This window comes from Hibiscus syriacus, unplaced genomic scaffold (assembly GCF_006381635.1).
Source record: "Hibiscus syriacus cultivar Baekdansim isolate YM2019G1 unplaced genomic scaffold, ASM638163v2 tig00111273_pilon, whole genome shotgun sequence".
NCBI lineage: Eukaryota > Viridiplantae > Streptophyta > Magnoliopsida > Malvales > Malvaceae > Hibiscus > Hibiscus syriacus.
Window position 1 is genome coordinate 2,596,200 of NW_024063040.1, and position 24,514 is coordinate 2,620,713.

The 24,514-nt window shown below is 33.2% G+C and overlaps 2 protein-coding genes, 1 long non-coding RNA gene and 1 pseudogene across 3 annotated transcripts; 1 reads left to right on the forward strand and 3 right to left on the reverse strand.

Moving 5' to 3' along the window:
• The first annotated feature begins 1,362 nt into the window (after window positions 1-1,362).
• Window positions 1,363-2,569, forward strand: LOC120157512 (LOB domain-containing protein 15-like). Its single transcript, XM_039168609.1, has 3 exons — window positions 1,363-1,593; window positions 1,791-2,046; window positions 2,162-2,569. Exons 1-3 carry the CDS (start codon window positions 1,580-1,582, stop codon window positions 2,564-2,566), a joined length of 675 nt encoding a protein of 224 aa, XP_039024540.1. The 5' UTR covers window positions 1,363-1,579; the 3' UTR covers window positions 2,567-2,569.
• A 2,509-nt stretch (window positions 2,570-5,078) lies between these two features.
• Window positions 5,079-5,518, reverse strand: LOC120157654 (30S ribosomal protein S17-like). Its single transcript, XM_039168724.1, has 2 exons — window positions 5,318-5,518; window positions 5,079-5,264 (listed from the first exon to the last, which is right to left on the reverse strand). Exons 1-2 carry the CDS (start codon window positions 5,516-5,518, stop codon window positions 5,079-5,081), a joined length of 387 nt encoding a protein of 128 aa, XP_039024655.1.
• An 80-nt stretch (window positions 5,519-5,598) lies between these two features.
• On the reverse strand, window positions 5,599-21,917 carry LOC120157513. Its single transcript, XR_005519144.1, has 3 exons — window positions 21,906-21,917; window positions 20,909-20,912; window positions 5,599-5,941 (listed from the first exon to the last, which is right to left on the reverse strand). It is a non-coding gene; the product is annotated as an uncharacterized LOC120157513 (long non-coding RNA).
• Window positions 7,093-8,601, reverse strand: LOC120157511 (annotated as a pseudogene).
• Window positions 21,918-24,514: the final 2,597 nt, after the last annotated feature.

A 24,514-nucleotide genomic window follows, 5' to 3' on the forward strand; every position in this document is an offset into this window, starting at 1 on the left:
ACTTTTCTGGAGAATGAAGCTCTCCGTGAGATTTGGTTTCGTTAACCTCGAGCGTACGGCTATTAAACTTGCAAGTATTTTTGGTTTTTTCTCTTGATTTGTTGTTCTTCTGAGTGACATCATTTTGACTTGGAAGCAGTAAGGCTTAAAGGATGTTGCCATTTTCCTTCAATTCTAAGCAATTTTATCCCCCCTCCCTTTCACCACCCACTTTGATATAACATTGGGTCGGTTTATACATGTGATGTATAAATTTTTCAATTTTGTTTGATATTTTATTTAAAAGTAAGTATTGAATATAGTTAAATTGTCCAATAAACACGAATCAATTTACCTAAGTGGTTAAGGAATCGTTGTTGTTCATAAAGATAGGTTCGAGCATCAGCAACTGCAGCAGGGTGATTGAGCGTTCATTATCAAACAGTTAAAAGTATTTAAAACACATATTATTTTATAATCAACTTAGCTTAATAAAAAATGTCCAATAAATATATAATTTAAAAGATAATATATTTAAATTAAATACAAATAAAATAAAAGGTGTTGAATATATTATCCATTAGACTTCTTCAAGAGTTGGGTTACGGTTCAAGGACCAATGCCCCTCCAAAATTCAAGAGATTTTAAACAAAAATATTAAGAATTTAAAATTTGAGAATGAAAATCTAATATAAAAGTAAAAAAGAAATCAGGTGCTCGACCCATAAATTTAAGTATTTACATCATAAATATCCGATAATTTTCGAAATTGATAATTCAAGTATATTTTTAGCACCCCTAGTCTACCGTCAATCTAAGCATAGTTTCTTCAAACTGAGGCTACACTTGGGGGTGATGTTAAGACAACAAATAGCGGGTAGTACACGGCAATTCTGGTGATAATTAAATTTTGATTTTGGAGAATAGGAGATCCCAAGATTTGGTGCTTGGTGGTGGAGATGGCTTCTTGATTTTGACAATGAACTAACATGCTCCGCTTCACAATTAATCCCACATCTCCATATTGACTATGATCATAACCTAACCCTTTCATATATACACAACTTGTTTTATTAGTTTAGAGAATCAAACATGCAAAAAGCCTCTCGATCTGCAATGAAAATCAAAAGAAAACAATAGTTTGAGGATTAGAGAAAGAGTGATACAGGTTGACAATCAAGCTCTGAACTCTTTGATTTAGGAATAATTTGAGTACTTGACGATCTGAATTTACCATGATTGAAGATTAGGGTCTTCCCTAAGCAAGAAGCAAAGACCACATATGAGAAAGGTTGGATAAAATTCCACCCCAAAAAAAAGTCAAAACAATCAAGGAGTGGCACGTGCGCAAGAGCTGGCATTCTATTCTACTACAAAAATAACATCACCCTCTCCCTCTGAGCTTCCATTGAAGCTTTCTGCTGCAAATCGTAATCCCGGGAATGCTCAACTCTAACAAGTAACAACCCTCAAATGTTTTATGTTACATCCCTTCTTTTGAAATCCCATTTTATATAAACAGTGGACCATACCGTTCCCTCTGCTAACCACTCTTTTCCTACCCTTTCTCTCTCTTCATTTTACTTGAGAGCATGCCTGAATGTCCAGAGAAAGGTAAAAAGTACACCTCTCTCCGTGTGTGTGTGTGTGTGTGATCTCTTCATGTTGCTTTCTGAACATTTTGAGGCTTAATCGTCTCTCATAGAAGATAACTCGTTTATATCAGTAAAAGAACGTATTGGTTTATATGTAAACATGCACTGTAATAACTCAATGATTTGTGTGTTTTGTTGGTTTGGTGGTTGATTTAGGGAGAGATTTGATGAGATAGGAAAGAAGATCAAGAGAGAAGCAGATGTTTCATCTAATTACCAGATGGGAAGAAGGCATATGTTGGGTCCTCCTGGAACCCTGAACACCATTACACCATGCGCGGCTTGCAAGCTCTTGAGGCGTAGGTGTGCTCAAGAATGCCCTTTTTCTCCATATTTCTCCCCCCACGAGCCCCAAAAGTTCGCTTGCGTTCACAAAGTCTTCGGTGCCAGCAACGTCTCAAAGATGCTAATGGTATAACCATGATTCAAACTCCTGAAGTAATTATTGTCCTTTCAGAATTTTGTTTTGTCTTTTTGACTAATTTGTACGTTCTCGTGGTGGATTATCATGGTTGTGTGTGGTTCAGGAAGTACCGGAGAGCCAACGCTCCGACGCGGCGAACAGTCTTGTTTACGAGGCGAATGTGAGACTAAGAGATCCGGTTTATGGTTGCATGGGTGCTATTTCATCTCTGCAGCAGCAAATTCAATCTTTACAAGCTGAACTGAATGCAGTAAGGGCTGAGATAATAAAATACAAGTGTAGGGAAGCTAACCTTATACCACCACCTTCCTCCCATGTACCCATGCTCTCACCTGGAGCTGTTTCAGTGGCTGCACCGCCACCGAGCACCACTCAGCCGCCGCCTCCGCCGTCACCTCGTCCTATTCCTGCTGCTACGGCCGTTACTACTTGTTCCATATACACTCAACACACCGCTGCTGTAGACTATAGCACCATTTCAAATGATAATGTTTCCTACTTTGGGTAAAAATATCATTGCCATTCGTTCTGTTTAGTCACTCGGCTTGCCCCCCAATTGATAAACTCCATATATGCCTTTTACCTATAATTGTTGGTCGATGTGTTTCTTTCTCCTACATTTGTTTTATTATCTTGATTTCCACTTCTCTTTACTGTTTTCCTCAATGAATAATATGGACACTACCATTTGGAGAATGGACAATACATATTCTAATATCATGCTTTTCACTTTATAAGCTAATTTCCCAAGTTTAATACGGTATTAGAGCTAGTTTCGTAATGTCTTTAACATGATATTAGAGTCAAGTTCTTTGCTCGTCTTTTCGAGGTCGGGTTTGAATTTCTTTTAACCGACCCGATATCCAGCCCTGATCCCTAGACAATGGTGACATTGGCAAAGAGAAGTGAGAAATAATGTATAGTTTTTGTGACGGGGGAGATCCCAGTTGAAATTTAGATTATGAATTGGGGAGGGTGAATAGGTTGCATGTGAAGGACAGGCTGTAAGCCCATGCTATTCTGTGCCATTGAAGGATCTAATATTACATGAAGTTGGGAGAGGGGGACAAAAGGAATATACAGTGCTTTTGATAATCCTCATGTCGGTTAGAAACTTCTAAAGGACACACACACACACACATATATATATATATAACATTATTCATTAATTATATTAAAGGATATCCGTTTAAACATGTCCAAACCAATAATCTTAAATTAACTGCAACGATAATAATATCAAATAAATATGTTTTGAAGTGAGAATCTAGGGCAAAGCTTACCCTCGTTAATTATTCACAGGTGATGAATGTGGTTCCATTATTGGTTGGGTTGACACTTCTCAACCTTGTGTGTATTGAATAATTAATTGTGCATACTATAAGTGAATCTTGTCAGTAAGTTGGTACTTAGTGAAAATGTAAACAAATATATTGAAATTTAGTCAATGATGGTGGCATTTGCCAGCTAGCTAGGATTATTTTTGCTGGGTTTGCTTGGCGTGTGGGAAATTAAGAAGTATTTTGAAACTTGTATTGCTCATTTAAGTTAGCAAGCTACTGCTCATAAATATCATATTGTTGAGTCTCTAGAATTCCAGAAGATGTGATGGGATTTGGTCTCATGTCATCGTTGCTTGAAATCATGGCATCTCCCCCTTGTCTCTATACAATTCTTTCATTGTTTTAATTTTTTTAAAAAATCCCACATTGATTAAAAAGAGAAAAAGGAAATTATGTGCTTGCTTTCACAATCTACCTGGGATTTTACAATATATGGGATGATTGCAACCTATCATATATAGCAACAAAATGGAGTAACTCATTTATCATCACTAATGTGACATTTAATTTAGGCAAATATTAGTTTGTTGGGGTCTTCTTAATAATTTGGATGATTATAATATAGTATCTCTTCAAAATCTTTATTAGTCATTGGCAATGCACACATCTTATAGACGCATTTATTAAAACCTGTGACTTTTAAGGATAACGACGTTCACTTTTTCCACGTTGATCCTTCAACGAGTTCTAGTTTATTGAAACTAATAACTCAATGAAAGAAAACCGTAAATATATATATATATATATATATATATATCTTGAAGGAAATAATAATTAAACTAATGCGTGTTGAAGGAAATAATAATTAAATAACTCGATGGAATTCTCATGGAATCTTTTCAACTTATACAGAGACAGCTGTTACATATTAGATGCTATTAGGAAATGACGTCTTCAAGATTAATGTTCTAGAAATTCATAGTTATGAACCTGAATAAAATCAAAAGAAAAACCTTGGATTAATGCATATTAACTGGTAGTTCATTAATACTTACTGAATTAAGGTGTCAGACGGCAAATAGTAAAAATTGCAACAATGTCAGATGTTCTTAGATTACGTCAATTTGATCAGCAGGGAGACATATCCTACTTTAGATTCCACAAGTTGAACAACTTGACAATTTAATATTTCTTATACCCACAATCTGCCGAATTTCTATTGAGGATTAAAATTGTGATTTTTCAAAAAGTGTCAAAGAAGCTTATGCTCTCCACCCATTATTAGTATGCTATATTCTAAAACAAGGTCATTACAATTTACATTAGAATGCACCAATGGTAAACCACAAACCAATTCAATGAAAGCACACCAAGTAGATAGGCTTTTGAAAAGACAATTCTTGGAGATTACTCGGTCGGAAAGCAATAATATGAAGGAAACCAGACCATAGTTACCAAGATCATATGCTATCACACACGCTAGCTAGTCATCGATAAACCTATTCAAGTCACGAGACACGTTTGACAGGATTCAGCAATAGGAACACTATATTTGCCAACAGCTCTCAAACGTTGGTCAAAACAACTGCCCTCAGATTTTAAACCAATATAATGACACTCACAACACATGGAAAAGAAGAGATCCCATAAAAATCAACATTCATGAATAAATTATTGCTCATAAGCATGACAAAGATAGTAATGGGTTCTTTTAGATGTAAATCATGAACTTGATATTTACAACCAAGTACAATGAAGTAGTGCAGGACCTGAAGAGGTTGAAGAAAGTGGGGCTTCATTCTTGTTACTTGCATTTGCAGCAGTATCCACCAACGGAGGTGTATAGATTCTAGCTTTCTTGAGAATTTCAGCAACAACCCAATGCTTACGCTTGCTCAACGGCCTAGAAGGATCTAGCTTCACCTAAGAAAAGCACATATTGAAGTGTTTGCAATATTAATATGACACTGATGTACAAGACACTCAAACATTGATCCAAAGAATGGAAGACATAGCCTGTCACCAATGTTGCATTGATCTTTTTCATCATGGGCCACGAATTTGGAGGTGCGCTTGACATAGCGGTTGTAAAGCTTGTTGTGGAAGAGCCTGTCCACTGCTACTACCACAGATTTCTGCATTTTATTTGATACAACAACGCCCACAACTGATTCCATCTTCTTTCTTTTTCTGTATTCACTTCGACTATAACAAGCCAAAATCACTATCTGCAAAAGCTGTGGAATTTCCAAATCAAAATTTCAAATAAAAAGGGCATGAAACGGACAAAAAAAAATCAAAGGATATACTTGAGATGGTACCACGAGTCGATAAGGATAAAAGAAAGTAAAAGGAGAAAGGTGCGTATGGGGAGACAATCTCAGACAGCATGAAGAATTAAGATTATAACAGGTAAGTATGCTAATTTTGAGGTACGTGTACGATGATCATAACCAAATGTTAACGTAATAGTTTTGACAATACCCAATTACTGCCTGAACTCATTTCAATACCCAGTTCTCGATTCAAAGTTCGAGTCTTAAACTAATTCAATGTGTTCCCTATTACTTGACCCTAACTCAAGAAAGAAAGAAAACAATCTTGCATCTAATCTACCAAAGAAATACTTCAAAATATAAAATCAAGTAAAATACTTCAAAAATTCCCTTCTCAACAAAGCAAACAGAGATATAATATGAAACAAGACAAAGTAGCAAGCAAACAGTGGGATGGAAAACAGAAAATCAAATATAGCAGAGAGCAGATAACACCAACCGAGTCGTATATCTTCAAGTCAAATTTAGGGTTTCAAAAATCACCTAATTAGATTTCCTGGTCTGCCGGAAACTTCAAGGCAAGAAAAGAGCTGGGTTTGTTTGGCGGCGGGGATGTCTAAAGAGAGATGAGGTGAGGCTCAGGAATTTCAAAACGAAATCTTAGTAAAAAACTGCAAACTACACAAATTGGCCACTATTGTTTAAATAAGTTTTCGTTTTTTCCTCTAAAGTTTTAAAAGTAATAAATAGTCACTAATATTATCGATTTGTAATAAATGAATATTAATTCTAAAATCATATCCCCACATTATGATGACATGTGTCACTAATGGAAAATAACCATAGTGGTGAAAATGAAAACAGAAGCTAAAGGATTTATTTACAAAAAAAAAAATCAATGACCAAAATGAAATTATTTTTAAAGTTCGGCTATCATTAGTGTAGTCTTCCCTTAATTATTTACTTTAGTCATCTTTTTATTGCAATTTGAACACATGTATAAAGATTCAATATTTGATTATAATTAATGTAATTAATTTAAATAAAAATCTATACAAATTAATAGAATTAATTTGAAATTTAACTTTTTATATTTTGTTGTTGTAGTGTTACCTAAAAACTTAATTCTCAAACACATAACAAATATAATGACACGTAATACCATAATATTATGACGCATGCCATTGATAAAAAAATAATTATAAATAATTAAAGTGAATGAAATTAAACTTAAATAATTAATATAAAAACAGAATTTAAGTGGCGGAATTGGTTGAAGTCGTAATCAATTTCATATTGTTTAAGAAGATTTCGATGATTACTATAATTAGAGGCGGCAAATGAATTAGTTTGGGGTGGAAACCATCGTTTTATGTAAAGTTTTATCATCTTCATCAATGAGTATTTTTCACAAAGCTAGATTTGGATTAAACTCATAGTTTCATCGATGGGCATAAGCCATACAACAAAACGCACACACAATTTTAATGCATATAATCTTAAACACAAATCCACTTGAGGACTACTTTGTTATGAAATTCAAAAAAAAAGTGATGAACTAATAATTAATTAACCCTTCTGCAGTTCTTCCTGGTCTCTCCCTGAGATCCAGTGAGGGGGCTAATGTCTCCCATCTTAATCATGGCTGCAACAAAATCAGAGCTGAAGGATCTCTGATCCCTACTGTATGCCCTAACAATGGAACCCGTTGATCCCCCACTCAACAGCTCTTGATCCGAGTGGAGCAATCCCCTTTTTCCCACCAGATTCTTAAAGTATTCGTTGTCGAATTGCGTCGGAGTCTGGATATCAAGCGGTGCCAAGTTGTTGTCCCCGGACCCACCGGCTGTCGGGCAATTCCTTTGCCTTGTTTTAGCGAAGGAGCGATCGATGTTGCTCTCGTTGTATATGCGAGCCCTGAATGCTGTGCACCTTGCTTGTCCGATTGTGTGCGCCCCTGTACAATTTACAGTTTTATTTGCCATTAGTAACTTAACTACGTACAAACTTTGATCCGTGATATATTATCGCATCCGCAATATAAAAATATAGTTATTTTAAAACAAAATACACTGTATGTTGGCAATGGCTACAACCATAATTTAATAATACGATGACTATATAAAAAGATTACGAACCAGATAAAGCAACCAAGTCCCTGGTGGAAAGACCGACGGCATTGAACCCGGAAATGAGCTGCGTCAAGTTCGAACTTGGACGAGGAATGTTAGCATTCGCAGCAGCCTGGCTTGCATTCTTCGAATCTCTTCTTCCAAGCTTCACTTCCCACTTGGGGCCTCCCATCTACGAACATGATTTTATGTTAGGGTGTGATCAATAAAAATACATAAAAAAATTTAAAAGGGGCTGTTGCCTCCTTTGATCCATCCATCCATATATATACACACGCTTAATTATTACGACTTACAATATTGACAGTCTCTAGCAGCAATGGCCGCTATATCAGCGCAAGAAACAACACCGGGGCAAACATTCTCAACTGCAGACTTTATGTCGTCGATCACGTCGAATCCCCGAACCGAGTTCACATTCGGAGCCGCATTTTTCTCTCCGGTAAACGACGGTGTGTCGTCCAGTAGCAGTGATCCATCGCATCCCTATCACCCAAAACTAAAACGCATTAACAAAAAAAACCATGGAAATAACATGCATGATTTCCGAAAGGTGTAAATGGTTTTAGAAATTACATTAACGAAGCAATCATGGAAGAACAATCGAAGCAACGAAGCACCCATGCGGGCTTCTTTCCTTATAGCAGAATGCACGGTGGATCTGGCAGTTTGAAACAAGTTCGGACATGATTTCGAGTAAAAATCTGTTGAAAGTTGAGCGTTGCAGCTGGTGATTTCCCAGAAAACCACGAGGAGAAGCAAAGCCCGAGAAAACTTGGAAAATGAAGAATCCATGACGATCAAAATAAGTGAAGTGAAAAATGTGGCTTTAGGGTTAAGGCTCTGAATCAAAACTGTGGCGAACCATTGTTTTATATAGAGATCTTCTCCAGGGTAATTATGTGCATGGCAATGTCCACGTTCTCAATAATCTACTTGTATTTTCTCTATTTATTATCAAACCCTTAACCTTTTTATAATAATTAAATATGATAACTTCCTTTCTTTTTCTTTTGGTACGGTCACCATATCTGATCAACAGGCTAAACACAAAACTTCAAATTATTAAATTAAGAATGGAACCCGAGGTTAATAGATTTCTATATAAATCCTTTATTATTTTATCTATGATTATTTACTAAATATTTTTTAAAAAAACATGTTTTTTCCATTCAAACAGTACAAAATCTAATAATAATAAATTAAAAAATTTGGAATGAAGATAAACGACTGTTGATGGTTGAATACCATACATTCGTACTTATTATATTTAGGGGTGTAGTCGAACTAAGCTTAATGTAAGTTGTAAGAAACTTGAGCTTAATTCGAAATTTAAGGCTTGAATTGTGGGGAAAGGCGGTGTTGATTGGTACCCAAATTTCAAAGCCATTGTATTTGTTCCCCACATTGAGACGGTTTAGTCTATTAAAATCTTTATGATTTGGTGAAGCCTTCATGTCTATCATACCTAAAATACACCACCAATTTGATTACTTCTCTTCAAAAAGAAGCAAATTGAATACAATTTTAGGTCATTTAACCCAAACCACCTTCTCTTTTAGCATCTTTGCTTTGATGAATTCAAAATCTCTTTATTTGTTACAACCCAGCATTGGTTATTAGACAGCATGCATTCATTATATTTGGATTTGTGTGAATTTGGTGATGTAATGTATTGGTATTAAAAAAATTCATTTGAGTATGTGACTCGACAATTTTTTTCCTCAGCGATGAGTAATTTTTATTTAAGTAAAGAATACATACAAGATTACCTTATGTCTCGTTCAAGTGGTAAACAGCTTGATATCGGTTAAGTAGGGTATCAAGTTCGAGTCATTGTGTATGTAGAAAATCTCTGCTGGGAGACTCACTCACCAAAACCAGGTGTGCGACGCGGATCGATCCGGATTAATTAAGGCGAAACCTTAGAACCGGGAGGGTAAAAAAAACACTCCAATTAGAAGGGAAAACAGAACACATAAGGATAATCGAGGTTACAGAAAAAACGCCTACAAGACACACAAAACGTTGAAAAACCAAGTATACATATTCTTATTAGGTGATCTAAGGTGGAATAGAATAACGATATATACTTGAAACGGAATACAAATATTATATTGTAATCCTATTAGAATATTGAAAAAATAATTAAACACTTAATATAAAAAAATGTATTATTTTATTTGTATTTTAGTCAATGATAGGGTTGTTCATGAACGATCATGGGATTTTTTTACTGTAACCTAATTATTTAAAAATAATTAACAGCTAACAGTTAATCATTATTAACAGTTCGACTCCATGTTAACCTACATTTAACCTATTACAATTATTTTTCAAAAAAAATTCATAATTCATACTACAAACAAGTGTAGCACTTAATATATACTTACATCGGTGTAAGTGAATAAAATAAAAAAAGTATAGAACTTAACACAAACTTACACTGTTGTAAGTATGTACATCTCTCAATGTCTTAATACCTAACAATAAACACATAATATATTAGTGTAAGCATCTTTCTATATTTTCAAAGGAATAAAAAATGAAAAACTCAATATATATATATATATATATATATATATATATTAAGTTATTTGTATACAAATTTTATTAAAATTATATATTAATTATATTAAGTTGTTTGTGTAAAAAATATAATAAATTAGAAATATATTTATAAATATATTTTATTAACGGTTAATCATTTATCAAAATTCGTAATTGTAAGCTTAACTGTTAATCATCATTTTTAGCAATTCAATTAATCGAAATCATTTGGTGTTAATGATTCGGTTTATTAACTTGTTAAATGTAACAGTTTTACCAGTTAACAGTTACGATTAACGGTTATGGATTAATGTTATTTATATATGATATTACTTTAGCTACTAATTCTTAAAAATAATCAAGTAAATCAATTAAATTAAATTAAAATTTCAATGTCAAAACTACTAATAGAGCGTAATCAACGCAAACAAAATCAATTAAACAAAATCGTTTGTTAAGTTAAACCTGGAGGCTTTTTTTATTAAGTTCTGAATGATTATAAATTAGTATTTGTTTTAAGTATTTCTCAATTATTTAACAATAAGCGTTCAATCACCTTTGCAGTCGTTTAAGTAAAGAATACATACACGATTATCTTATGCCTCGTTCAAGTGGTAAGCAGCTTGATATCGGTAAAATAAGGTATCAAGTTCGAGTCCTTATGTATGCAGAAAATCTCTGCTGGGAGACTCACTCACCAAAATCAGGTGTACGACGTGAGTTGATTCGGATTAGTCAAGGCGAAGTCTTGGAACCGGGAGGGCAACAAAAAAAAAACTCCAATTAGAAGGGAAAAAGAGCACATAAGGATAATGGAGGTTAAAAAAACACCTACAAGACATACACACAAAACGTTAAAAAACCAACAATTAGTATACATATTTTTATTAGGTTATCTAAGTTGGAATAAATTAGAATAACGATATATACTTAAAACGGAACACAAATACTATAATGTAATCATATTAGAATATTGAAAAAATAAACACTTAATATCAAAATTTTTATTATTTTATTTGTATTTTAGTCAATGATACGATTATGAGATTTTTTATTGTAACCTAACTATTTAGAAACTATTAACCGCTAATGGTTAATCATTATTAACAGTTCGACTACATGTTAACCTACAGTTAACCTATTACAATTATTTTTCAAAAAAAAAATTCATAATTCATATTACAAACAAGTGTAGCACTTAATATATACTTACACCGGTGTAAGTGAATAAAATAAAAAAGTATAACATTTAACACATACTTATACTGGTGTAAGTATATATATCTCTCAATATCTTAATATCTAACAATAAACACGTAATATGTTGGTGTCAGCATCTTTCTATATTTTCAAAGAAATTAAAAATATATATATATATATATATATATATATATATATATATATATATATAGTTATTGGTATACAAATTTTATTAAAATATATATTAATTATAAAAAATAGAAAAATATATTAAGTTATTTGTGTAAAAATATAATAAATTAGAAAAATAATAATAAATTTTATTTATTAACAGTTAATCATTTATCAGAATTCGTAATTGTAACATTAACTGTTAATCATCATTTTTAGCATTTCAGTTAATCGTAACCATTTGGTATTAATGATTCAGTTTATTAACTTGTTAAATGTAATAATTATACTAGTTAACAATTACAATTAACAGTTATGGATTTTTTTGAATATCCCTAGTCAACGATATTTATATATGATATTACTTTAGCTACTAAGTCTTAAAAATAATCAAGTAAATCGATTAAATTAAATTAAAATTTTAATGTCAAAACTACTCATAGCGTAATCAACGCAAACAACAAGCAATTAAGCAAAATCGTTTGTTAAGTTAAACCTGGAGCTTTTTTTTATTAAGTTCTAAAGTGATTATAAAGTAGTATTCGTTTTAAGTATTTTTCAATTATTTGACAATAAACGTTCAATTATCTTTACAATTATTGATGCTCAAATCCGTGATCTCTAATAATAATAATAATTTTTTAATCACTGAGATAATTTAGTACATGCATTTAAACCTGTATGTTTCTTAAAAGAGGTTACGATTTGCTTTATTTTGTCCTAAAAAGGGAAAAAAAGGTTTGTTACTTTGATTACCATAATATTTGACACTATATATCATTCTTATTGTAATTTTCTTGCTTTGGGTGACATTCAACTCTTGTTCATTATGATTTCCTTGCAATTTGCATGGGGATTGATGCAATTACTATACCTAACGAGTACCTAACCCTAAATACTAGGGGGGAATCCATCCAATCAACGCCAAATTAACTAAGGATATGAACGTGCTCAAAATTAATAACAAAATTGTACATTAATTAATTTGGCGATCCCTGTACTTGTGTTCCTTATGAGATTATCTCAGGAAAGGCGGGTTAATACACGATTAATATACGGTGTTATCGGATACATTATAATATATTTAATAAATTCGGTTTAGCGTTACCTAAAATATCGAGTAATAACAATGTTGTAGGTGGAAATCATGAAGAAAATATTAAAAAATTTGACAACCAGCAAACATAACTTGTCGGTTTGTGTCGATACAAATGAAAAATGTATCGATCCATAGCAATATAACAGGTAAAAATATGATAAAACCGGTGTCATTATGATAAAACCGGTAAACCGCTACCGGATATATTGAAAGTGTCGATAAATTAATATAAGTATCGACACTTTTGTAATTTAAAAGAGAAGAAATTATAGCGCCTATAAAGTGTCGATACTTTATACAAATGTATCGATCAATAATATGACAAAACCGGTGTCATTATGATAAAACCGGTAAACCTCTACCGAATATATTGAAAGTGTCGATAAATTAATATAAGTATTGACACTTTTGTAATTTAAAAGAGAAGAAGTTATAGCGCTTAAAAAGTGTCGATACTTTATACAAATGTATCGATCCATAGCAATATAACAGGTAATAATATGACAAAACAGGTCTCGAAATGATAAAACCGGTACAAAGCTACCAGATATATTGAAAGTGTCGATAAATTAATATAAGTATTGACACTTTTGTAATTTAAAAGAGAAGAAGTTATAGCGCTTAAAAAGTGTCGATATTTTATACAAATGTATCGATCCATAGCAATATAACAGGTAATAATATGACAAAACAGGTCTCGAAATGATAAAACCGGTACAAAGCTACCGGATATATTGAAAGTGTCGATAAATTAATATAAGTATCGACACTTTTGATATTTAAAAGAGAAGTTATAGCGCCTAAAAAGTGTCAATACTTTATACAAATGTATCGATCCATATCAATATAACAGGTAATAATATGACAAAACATGTCTCGAAATGATAAAACCGGTAAAAAGCTACCGGATATATTGAAAGTGTCGATAAATTAATATAAGTATCGACACTTTTGTAATTTAAAAGAGAAGAAGTTATAGCGCCTAAAAAGTGTCGATACTTTATACAAATGTATCGATCTATAGCAATATAACATGTAATAATATGACAAAACAGGTCTCGAAATGATAAAACTGGTAAAAAGATACCGAATATATTGAAAGTATTGAGAAATTAATATAAGTATCGACACTTTTGTAATTTAAAAGAGAAGAAGTTATAGCGCCTAAAACGTGTCGATACTTTATACAAATGTATCGATCCATAGCAATATAACAGGTAATAATATGACAAAACAGGTCTCGAAATGATAAAACCGGTAAAAAGCTACCGGATATATTGAAAGTGTCGGTAAATTAATATAATTATCGACACTTTTTATATTTGAAAGAGAAGAAGTTATAGCGCCTAAAAAGTGTCGATATTTTATATAAATGTATCGATCCATAGTAATATAACAGGTAATAATATGATAAAACAGGTCTCGAAATGATAAAACCGGTAAAAAGCTACCGGATATATTGAAAGTGTCGATAAATTAATATAAGTATCGATACTTTCGTAATTTAAAAGAGAAGAAATTATAGCGCCTAAAAAGTGTCGATACTTTATGAAAATGTATCGATCCATAATAATATAATAGGTAAAAATATGACAAAACCGGTATCGAAATGACAAAACCGGTAAAGCGCTACCAATTATGTTGAAAGTGTCGGTACTTTAATAAGTACGCGTAAAAAAGTATCGACACTTTAAAAAAAATAGGTAAATATCCTATCGAAAGTATCGACACTTCACATAAAAGTATCGACACTTAGGTAATTGTATCGCTTAAATATAAATAACATATCCGGTGTAAATATAAAGGCATAACTAAATTTCCTCTGAAAATATATAGAGTTTTTGAAATCGAAGCGTAATTGTTGCTGCATTTCAGAAGGCGTTTCTACGTTGAAGTTTGTTTGTTTGTTGCTGCATTTCAAATCGATAATATTTTCGGTTAAATGATATAATATAACCGGTCACGCCGTTTTTTAGCTGTTTTTTAGGTGCCACACAGCAGAACTTCCTGTTTCTTACGAATACCTAACCCTAGAGATTAAGGAAGGGGATTTATTGTAACACTCATTTTTCGTGTATGTTCCCGTACACAATTCATAGATGTTACATCAAATAATTAAAATAATTATTAACCCAAAATAGGTAAAATATGGTTTCTTTCACAAATTCCATATTTATACATTTATTATAAAATAAATAATAAGAGGGATTCAAAATATAATATTTCAACTTCTGATTCAAAATATAATATTTCAACTTCTAATTCAAATCCAATCTTAGGTAGTAACAAGCAGTTTTGCTTTGTTTTTATAATAAATAAAATTGTCTAATTTAAAATCTAAATTAAAATACCTTTTAAAGCATGGTTTAGTATCATAATATATGTTTATACTAAATTATATTGAATACTAACCATACTTCTAGTTTGCAAACACTTCTTACTCGTATAAATGTCAGCTAGAAAATTTTAAAATATAGTCGGGTGTCATTACTGTTACCTATAAATATTCCTTAGTGATTAATGCCAAGCTCAACTCTCTACTCCTTCCGCTTTAATTTATATACGCGTGAAAATCATCACACGGTAAGTATACACTTAGTGAAGCAATCAATAGAAATATATTAAAGACAATGCAACACATAAATGTAAACAATAATAATATTCAATGCATTATGATCACTTTACATATATTTTCAATCATGCTACTAATATGAACATGATATGAATCATTTATAAATTTCTTTCCAATATACTTGCCATGTATTCCATAAGCTCATAAGCTTATTCACATGTTTATCATTTATTAACCAATAAACTATAGCCCAAACGTTACCCTATGAAGACCGTGGGTATTTGAGTCCAAGATGCACTAAAGTGCTTACCATATGCATTGAGTGTCCTTACACATCACAGTGTTGCATTGAGCGTCCTTACACACTATAATGTTGTACTAAGTGTCCTTACACACTATAGTACCTATGCACTAAGTGTCCTTAATACACCATAGTGCTGCACTAAGTGTCCTTATACACTATAGTATCCTTACATCCCATCCTTAAATGACTTATTTGGACATACAATCTATTTTATTTGATCCATCCATGGCAAAGTATATTATCATAATTTAACATGGGCAGTTCATACCCGAAATATCATTCATGATAAATATCATATATGTTCATGATAAACATCATATGTAATGATCAATAATCAATGCATTTTATATTCAACCTTTAACATATTTACAACAACAACAAAACCCTATTCCCATATGCAATGGAAGAGAGAGGTAGGGTAGTAGGCTCCCCCTAACGCCAGGTTGAAAGCAGCTTCCATGGAAGACCTTCGACAGTCATGAAATTAAAAATAAAGATAAAATGCAATGCATGTATAAATAAATACATAGTTGAAACAGTCTTCATATGCAGTCTACATACGTGTGTCTGTAATGGGAAGTAATCCCTGCATAAAAAGGCTCTGCATATAGAAAGTAACGTAAGACCTAACTAAATTTAAAAAGAGGAAACCTGAAGAGAATGATACATAGAAGTCAACGATAGCAAGCAACGAGAAGGAATAAAGTCAAATGGGTTAAAACCTAAACTAAGGCAACACTTCTCCGCTACCCTAGTTCTAAGCCTTCAAAAATTCCAATGACTGAAACGTATAAAAAGTAGAAGTCATGGAAATTTCTACAAAGGCATTAAAAGAGGACAAAGATGATACACCCTATGGATGTGACCCGCACTACTCGGGTACCCTGGTCTTAAGTCTCCATACTTTCCTATCAGAGGTCATGTCCTCGGTAAGGGCTAAATCCTTTAAATCATATCTCAAGCAGTCTTCCCACTTCCGCCTTGATAGTCCACTCCTTCTGGCACCGTCGATTGTAATCAACTCTACCCTCCTGACCGCATCCGACTGTTGTCGCCTAAGGACATGCCCAAACCACCGTAGTCTTCTCTCCCTCAATTTCTCGGATACATGCACCACCCCCAAAGACATCCTAATAGCAGAGTTTGGTGTCATGTCCCATAGAGTCCTACCACATGTCCATCGAAGCATTCTCATTTCTGCGGCCTCCATCCTCCTTAAGTGATCCTTCTTGATTGCCCAACATTCTGATCCATACAGCAGCGCTGGTCTTATTGCCATTCTATAAAATTTTCCCTTAAGTTTTAGAGGCACTTTCTTGTCACACAAAACTCCGGTAGCAGCCTTCTACTTTAGCCATCCCGCCTTTATACGGTGTATAACGTCATCATCCACACCCCCATCTTTATGTATCATAGACCCTATATACTTGAAACAATCCTTTGAGGGGAGAACGTGTCCTTCTATGCATACCTCTACATCTTCATCATTTTGGTTCCCACTGAAGTTTAAACATAAATACTCTGTCTTTACGATATTGATCCTTAGACCTTTTTCTTCCAAAGCAGTCTTCAAAGTAGCCAGTCTACAATTTAGCTCAGTTATTGTTTCAGCAACTAGGACAATGTCGTCGGCAAAAAGCATACACTATGGAACACCGTCTGGTGCCGCACAATAGATGTCGTCCATAATCAAGGCAAAGATGTAAGGGCTAAGAGCCGACCCGTGGTGGAGTCTGATTTCTACCGGGAATGCCTTTATGTCTCCAACTATAGTTCTGACATATGTAGTAGATCTACAGTACATATCACGAATTGCTCATATATAAGTAGTTGGGATCCGTCTCGTTTCCAATGTCTTCCAGATTGTATCGCGGGGAACACTATCATACGCCTTCTCAAGGTCAATGAACGCCTTCTCCATAAGCCGTCGAAGTAGATGAATCGCCTCCGTAGTTGACGTACCTGGCATAAAACCAAATTGGTTTTTCGAAACCCTAGTAATTTGTCTCAACCTAGCCTCTATCACCCTTTCCCATAGCTTCATGGTATTGCTGAATAGTTTAATACCTCTGTAGTTGCCACAACGTTGGGGATCTCCTTTATTCTTATAGATTGATATCACCGTAGACTCTCTCCACACCTCTGGCATCTTGGTAGTCTCTAAAATAATATTAAAGATGTTGGTCAACCACTTAACTCCCTCTTCTCCTTGGGCCAACCACACAGTGATAAGAATTTGATCTGGACCGACAACTTTGTCCTTCCCCATCTTTCTAAGAGCCATTTTGACTTCCTCAAACCTAATCCTAGTTGTAGGGCATTCATTAGCCGTAGTAAGATGGTCAACTGACCGATCAACGATACTATCTCTATAGGGAGAGGCACCGTCATTAAATAAGCCAAAGAAGTAACTACCCCAAACCCTCTTAATATCATGATCTTTCATTAAAAGAACACAATTATTGTCCTTAATAAACCTAATGCTACCTAGATCCTTTTTCCTATTCTCCCTAGATTTTACTAGCCTGAAGATGTCGTTTTGTCTTTCCTTGGTGTCTAATCTCTTGTACATTTCCTCGTATGTCTTATCCTTTGCTTTAGCCACCGTTTTCTTGGTTTCCCACTTCACCTCCTTGTATCTTTGTTTAGCTCTCGATATTTCTTCGTCGTCATTGTATTGTAGATACTCCTTGAAGCAAGTTTGTTTTGTCTTCACCTTAGTTTGGACTTCGTCGTTCCACCAGCACGATTCTTTATGCTCCTTTACCTTCCCTGTCGACAACCCAAGGGTGTTTTTGCCCACCTCTCTGATGGATTGTGCCATATATTTCCATAACATATCTGCATTATTTGAGTTTGTAGTTCCAAAACCTGTATTAGATAAAACCTTACTCCTAAAGTCATCAGCTGTCGCTCCATGTAAGTTTTTCCAAAGGATCTTAGGTTTACCAGTTTTAGCCCTCTTATGAGTACTCCACCCGTGGCGTACGCAGAACACCAAAACCAACAATCTGTGTTGTGATGCACATGCCTCTTCAGGGAACACCTTACACTCAATGCAAGCCCATCGATCCCGATTTCGAACCACGATATAGTCGATTTGGGTATAATGTCCCCCGCTATGGAACGTAATCAAGTTCACACCTCTCTTGTTAAAGCAGGAGTTAGTGACCACCATATCGTGTGCAGTAGCAAATTCAAGCAACGTACGCCCCTCCTCGTTCCTACTACCAAAACCGAAACCCCTATGAACACCGTCATACCCGTCGGTTGCACTACCTATATGGCCATTGAAGTCTCCCCCTATGAAAACTCTTTGGTCCTCCAGAATGCTCCTAAGTAACTCATCTAACTGATCCCAGAAGAAACATTTCTCCCCTTCCTCTAGGCCAACGTGTAGGGCGTACACTGAAAGGACATTCACCACTTCATCTTCTATAATAACCTTAATCATCATGATCCTATCCCGGTATCTACAAACTTCAAATACATTTTCCTTGAGCCTATAGGATACCAAGATACTCACCCCATTTCTAGCGTTATCTACGCCTGAATACAACAACTTTTACCCATTACACTCTCTGGCGCGAGCCCCTTTCCACCTAGTCTCCTGAATACAAGCAAAATCTATTTTCCTATTACTTAGTATGTTGGTCAGCTCCAGCAGCCTAGCATTTAATATGCCTACATTCAACGAACAAACTCTAAGTCTAGTCTCCTTGACACCACTCTGTCGAGCCCTCCCCTTATACGCCCTATGGGATCTAAAAGAAGGACATGACCTCAAGTAATCATCGATATTCGGAGCTATGTGGAACTATGAAAAAGGAATCCAAAGAAGACAGAAGGTGCACCATTAAAACGCTAGAGAATTGAGGGGTACTAAGAAGCCTAGTTGGTTACTTAATAGGATTTTAAGACAAATTAACACTATCTTACTTAACTTAAGGCCAACAGCTAGAAACCAATGATTGAATTTATATCTTACTTAAAAATCTATTATGATATAAGATATCGGGAGTCTAGGGCAATGAAAAAAAAATACAAATCCAGTAAATCCTACTCAAAGAAAAGTGCAAAAATAAAGATCCAGTAGATCCAAGTTCCTATTAAACAAACAATTTTGAACATCAAATAATTAACAACGTTAATGATTATTGTAAAAAACAAAAATAATGAAATTTTAAAGAAAATTAACTACAAAATTACTCAAATATTCTTATGATCTAGTTCGTGACTCTAATATTAACTACAAAAATAGTAGGCAACATTCATTTGAGATAATCTAATCAATATATTGTATAATTCAATGGATAACAAAGTAAATCAATTAGAAAGAAGAATCTATATTAGAATTTTTCTATAAGCTCAAAAAAATATCTTTGGAACGCATTAAAATTTACGCGATGAAAGCATTAATCAAGACAGGTTGGAAGAAGATAGAGTTCAAAATAAATGAAAAAAATGAATTCTCGTAAGATCTATGAATAAATCGCAAATGTAATGAATCAAGCTAAGTAAAGATCTAACTACAAAGAAACCAGATCAAGTTAAATTTAACACTGTAAATACTTCTACAGCTGTAGATCTCAGTTGCATAATCGTTTAAACATCAAACTCAAGCATTAAAAGCGACAGATGACAGATCGATGGATTTTGAAGAAAAATGAAAGCGAAGATAAAAGATTTACCTCAGTAAATGAAAGGAGAAGGCGAAGGAGTTCAAGAACCTGGAGAAACAAGACGAGAAGTCGTTTTCAACCATCAACTATTACACCGTGACACAATTATCATGCCAACATAAATAAAGTAGACTCATCGCAAGTCCTACCCGATGATGTATAAAATATCCATGTATAATGTTATGTAGGCATTGCACTCATTTTAACATTATATACATGTCAAAATATAAGCCTCACTAAACTTTAACTTGATCCTTTGCTTATAATTTGGTTAAATCTCAAAATTTGTCATCATTTCATATTCTGACAGTTTGCACTACCTTTAAAGAAATATTATTATGTATTAATATAAATATTTAAAAATTATTCCGTTCATACCAATGGAAACTAAACTCAAATAAAAATCTATCCATATAATGAACTCCTTCTAGTTCAATTTGTACAATTTATGGTAAAATTTCAAAGTTGACGACAAAATCTGTTTTGGGCAGAATTTGTTGCCTCGGTTTCTGACCTATCATTGGTTAAAAATTCATATATTTTTGTATATACATTGAAATTAGTTTCCGTTTGTTCTAAACAAAACTAGACTGATATATGAATCCAACGGTATAAAAATAATCATCTAATTATTTTTTAGAATTTATGGTGATTTTATAAACTTATTGTCTAGAACTAAGTTTCTAAGCTGACTTCACCAATTTGCATTTTTAGCATGTCATTAATTCTATTAGCTCACCAAATGCATATATATGCATGCATCACAAATCACATAACATTTTAGGAGTGACTCCTTACCATAATAACTCTGTCACTGGCTCATCGCAAGCTAATGTTTGCTCGACAATATAAGTACAAATTAAATTTGCACTCACCTGATGTCCTTAGCTTGCAAACCTTCCTTAGAGATTCACATTTCATCTTTAAGCTTCTCCTTAGCTTTAATAATGTTTAATCTTTACTTCAAGCACACAATATAAATGAGCATCATTACAAAACATATACAAATTAAAACCACATGTTAGAATCTTACTAACATAGGCACATGTTAGAAAATAAATTCCTAAAAATCTTCCGATGCTCATTCGATACTAATTTCATGTCACAACATAAATGTGATTTTTTATACATGGATATTTTATGTTGAAAATAATATTTCTAAGCTTAATTTAATAACCTTCAAATTTACTCATTCGCAAGTCCTACCCGATCATTTTAAAATGTTGAAATAATATTTCTAAGCTTAATTTAATAACCTTCAAATTTTCCTGAAATTTCTATTTGGTCCGATTTACTGAATTTTTACCATACTTTAACACTTTTTAGTTTTTTTAACACCAATTCCGGATCAAAAATATGATTTCAATAAAAAAACAACACTCAAGAGTAAATTATCCATTAATGGAATAAAAATTATTTTTGGAAAAATTACCACTTAAGTCCCTAGAATTCCCCAATTTTATACTTTAGCCACTAAACTTTCAAAATTTACATTTTGGTCACTAACCAAAATTTTGGGGTATTACATTTATTATGATTAATATGGATTTAGGACATACCAATCAAACTCAAGCCCACAACTTAAATTTGATAAACTTAAAAAAAGTGGTAAAAAATTAAAGATGTGTTTTGAAAGTGTGATAATTGAATTTAAGTGTAATTATATGTGGTTATACAAATATTACATGTTTGATCTTTGATTGTAATTTGTGAGTTTTTTTAAATAGAGTGCAATTGGAAATCACATTTATATTCTCGAATTTTCAAGGGGAAGGATGAGAATTGAAATAATTAAGTGTTGAATTTAAATTACAGTAATTGTTTTTTTGTTGGTATTTTGACTAAAATTAAGATTAAATATAAATTTTAAAAGTTAATCTTATATTATACTTAAAAGTATGATAGTGAACCCATCAAGTATGTAGTGATTAAGGAGAGTATTATTTTTTTCCCCAGAGATTCTAGATTCGAGTAGATATGTTTGAAGGATGTGTGTGTGTTGTCAATAATTAAGAAAGAATGTAAACAAATACTATCTTATAATCACCTCATACTACTAAGGGTAATATCAGCACATATGAGACATTGTAAGCGGGGTAAAAATCGCGTTCAAAATGGTACCAAAGATTGGTTTTGTGCATGAAGAATAAGCTAAAATGACTTCGTAGGCATGTTTGAGGAGTATTTTTGGGAAGTTAATTTAAATTTTTTTGTAATTTATAAGATTAGAGGCGTTGTATTGATACTTACGTTTCAATTGAGGCTAGTATTGATACTTATTAGATATTTTAAGCGGTGTAAAAATTGCGTTGAAATGGTTCAAAACAAAAAATATGAAAACTAACGAATATATTTTGTTAATTACAAAAGTAATACATTGAAAAAACACAAGTTTGATGGAATGAGAAATCTCCCGAGAAGTTTCCCGAATTCTATGTACGAGTGAAGTCTTAGGTTCTCAAGTGGTGGTGTGTCATTTGTCATATCAGCGTCATAAGCAATAAGTAGATGATGTCACCAAAAGTGAATGCCTTTTTAAAAACGATTAGTTTCTCGAAAAGGTCATGCTACTCATGTTGAAGAAGAATATTCATGACAAATATGAGTTTGATGGAACAAGAATCGAACATAACATAATTCGAAACCAAATCCACGACTGCAATAACATCAAACACCCTCCAATGTCATTTTTGTTCGGGTTAATGGCCATTATTAATGCCACCAGAAAAGGATGCCTTTTTAGAAATGATAAGTTTCTCGAGAATGTCAGGTTACTCTTGTTGAAGAAGGTTCATGAGAAATGAGGTTTTGATGAAACAATAAATTTCTCAAGAAGGCCATGTTTGACAGAAGAAACTCAAAGGGTGATGTCCTTATAAAAGACACCCTTTTCGGGTGGCATAACTTATAGCATCAACATTGGCATAATGATCTCTAAGTTTTATGCCAAGTTGTGCCACCAGATAATGAGCCTCTTATAAGTAAAGACCTTGCGTTAAAATTTAAAATTCCATCAATGCTTTATATAGGGAACGACCTCGCGCTATGCAAAATGCGTTTTCTATTGAGATTCTTGACCTGTTAGGAACCTCACATTATGCAGAACATGAGGTCAATAAAAATTCCTGACGTGACAACACCACTAGCATACATATTTGATTTGACATGTCAAGGGCTTGCATTCTGGAAGGCACGAGATTTTAAAAAAATATCTATAAATACAAACGATAATCATGTTGGATGATACCTTCATAAAACAAATATTTAATGACAATATTTTCTGATTGTGTTCCATTCCGACACTTATTTCTACATTTCCTTCAATGCCAAGTTTAAGAAAGATGAATTATATAATTTGATTTCAACGGAGCTTAAAAATCTATAACAAGAAAGATGTCTTTGTTGTAAGTGAAAGTTATTGTTGATGAACCCAACCTTGAAACACATTATATGTTGACCTTATCAAATGCAAGTGAAATTCGGAAGATGTTTAGGGCCTACACATATGTTGGTGGTATGAACATCGAGTTGACCGTAAAATTTGAGGAAGAAACATCTTCATCAAGTAATGCATAAATAACTCGGTTGTCACTAGACCAAAAGGATCCAAAGAGGCAATTCTACTATGTTATGCTCGTACATGTCGGGAGAAAGAAAATATGTAACATCCTAAATACCGGGTTAGTGACCAAATTGTAAAGTTTTAGAAATTGGTGATTAAAGTGGGATAATTGAATAGTTCAATGATTTATTGGAAATATGATGAAAGTTATTTAGTAATTATTGAATGAAGTAAAGGGTAAAATAGTCATTTGACATGGAAGATTTTTATTTTCCTTTATTAGATAAGGAAGCCCACGTGGAAGAGAAAAGAAGGCAAAATAAACTTCCAGAGTTCTCTTCTTCTTCTTCAGTCGTGAGTCACCATGGCAAAGGTGAGTTTTGTGGTTAGTTGATTATTTGTTGAAATAAAAGTTGGTTTATGATTATTAGATGATAACTAAGCTTAAGGAAAGCTTAAGTTATCTTAAAATCAAAGTATGATGGAGTTAGGAGGGATTAAATATTTGAGGTTTTTGGGTGAAATCTTGAAATAGAGTTCATAACTAGATTTGGAAATTAAATTTGACTTGTCAAGGGTCTAATTAAGAAGTTAGAAGCCATAGAATTAGAATTAAAACATATTG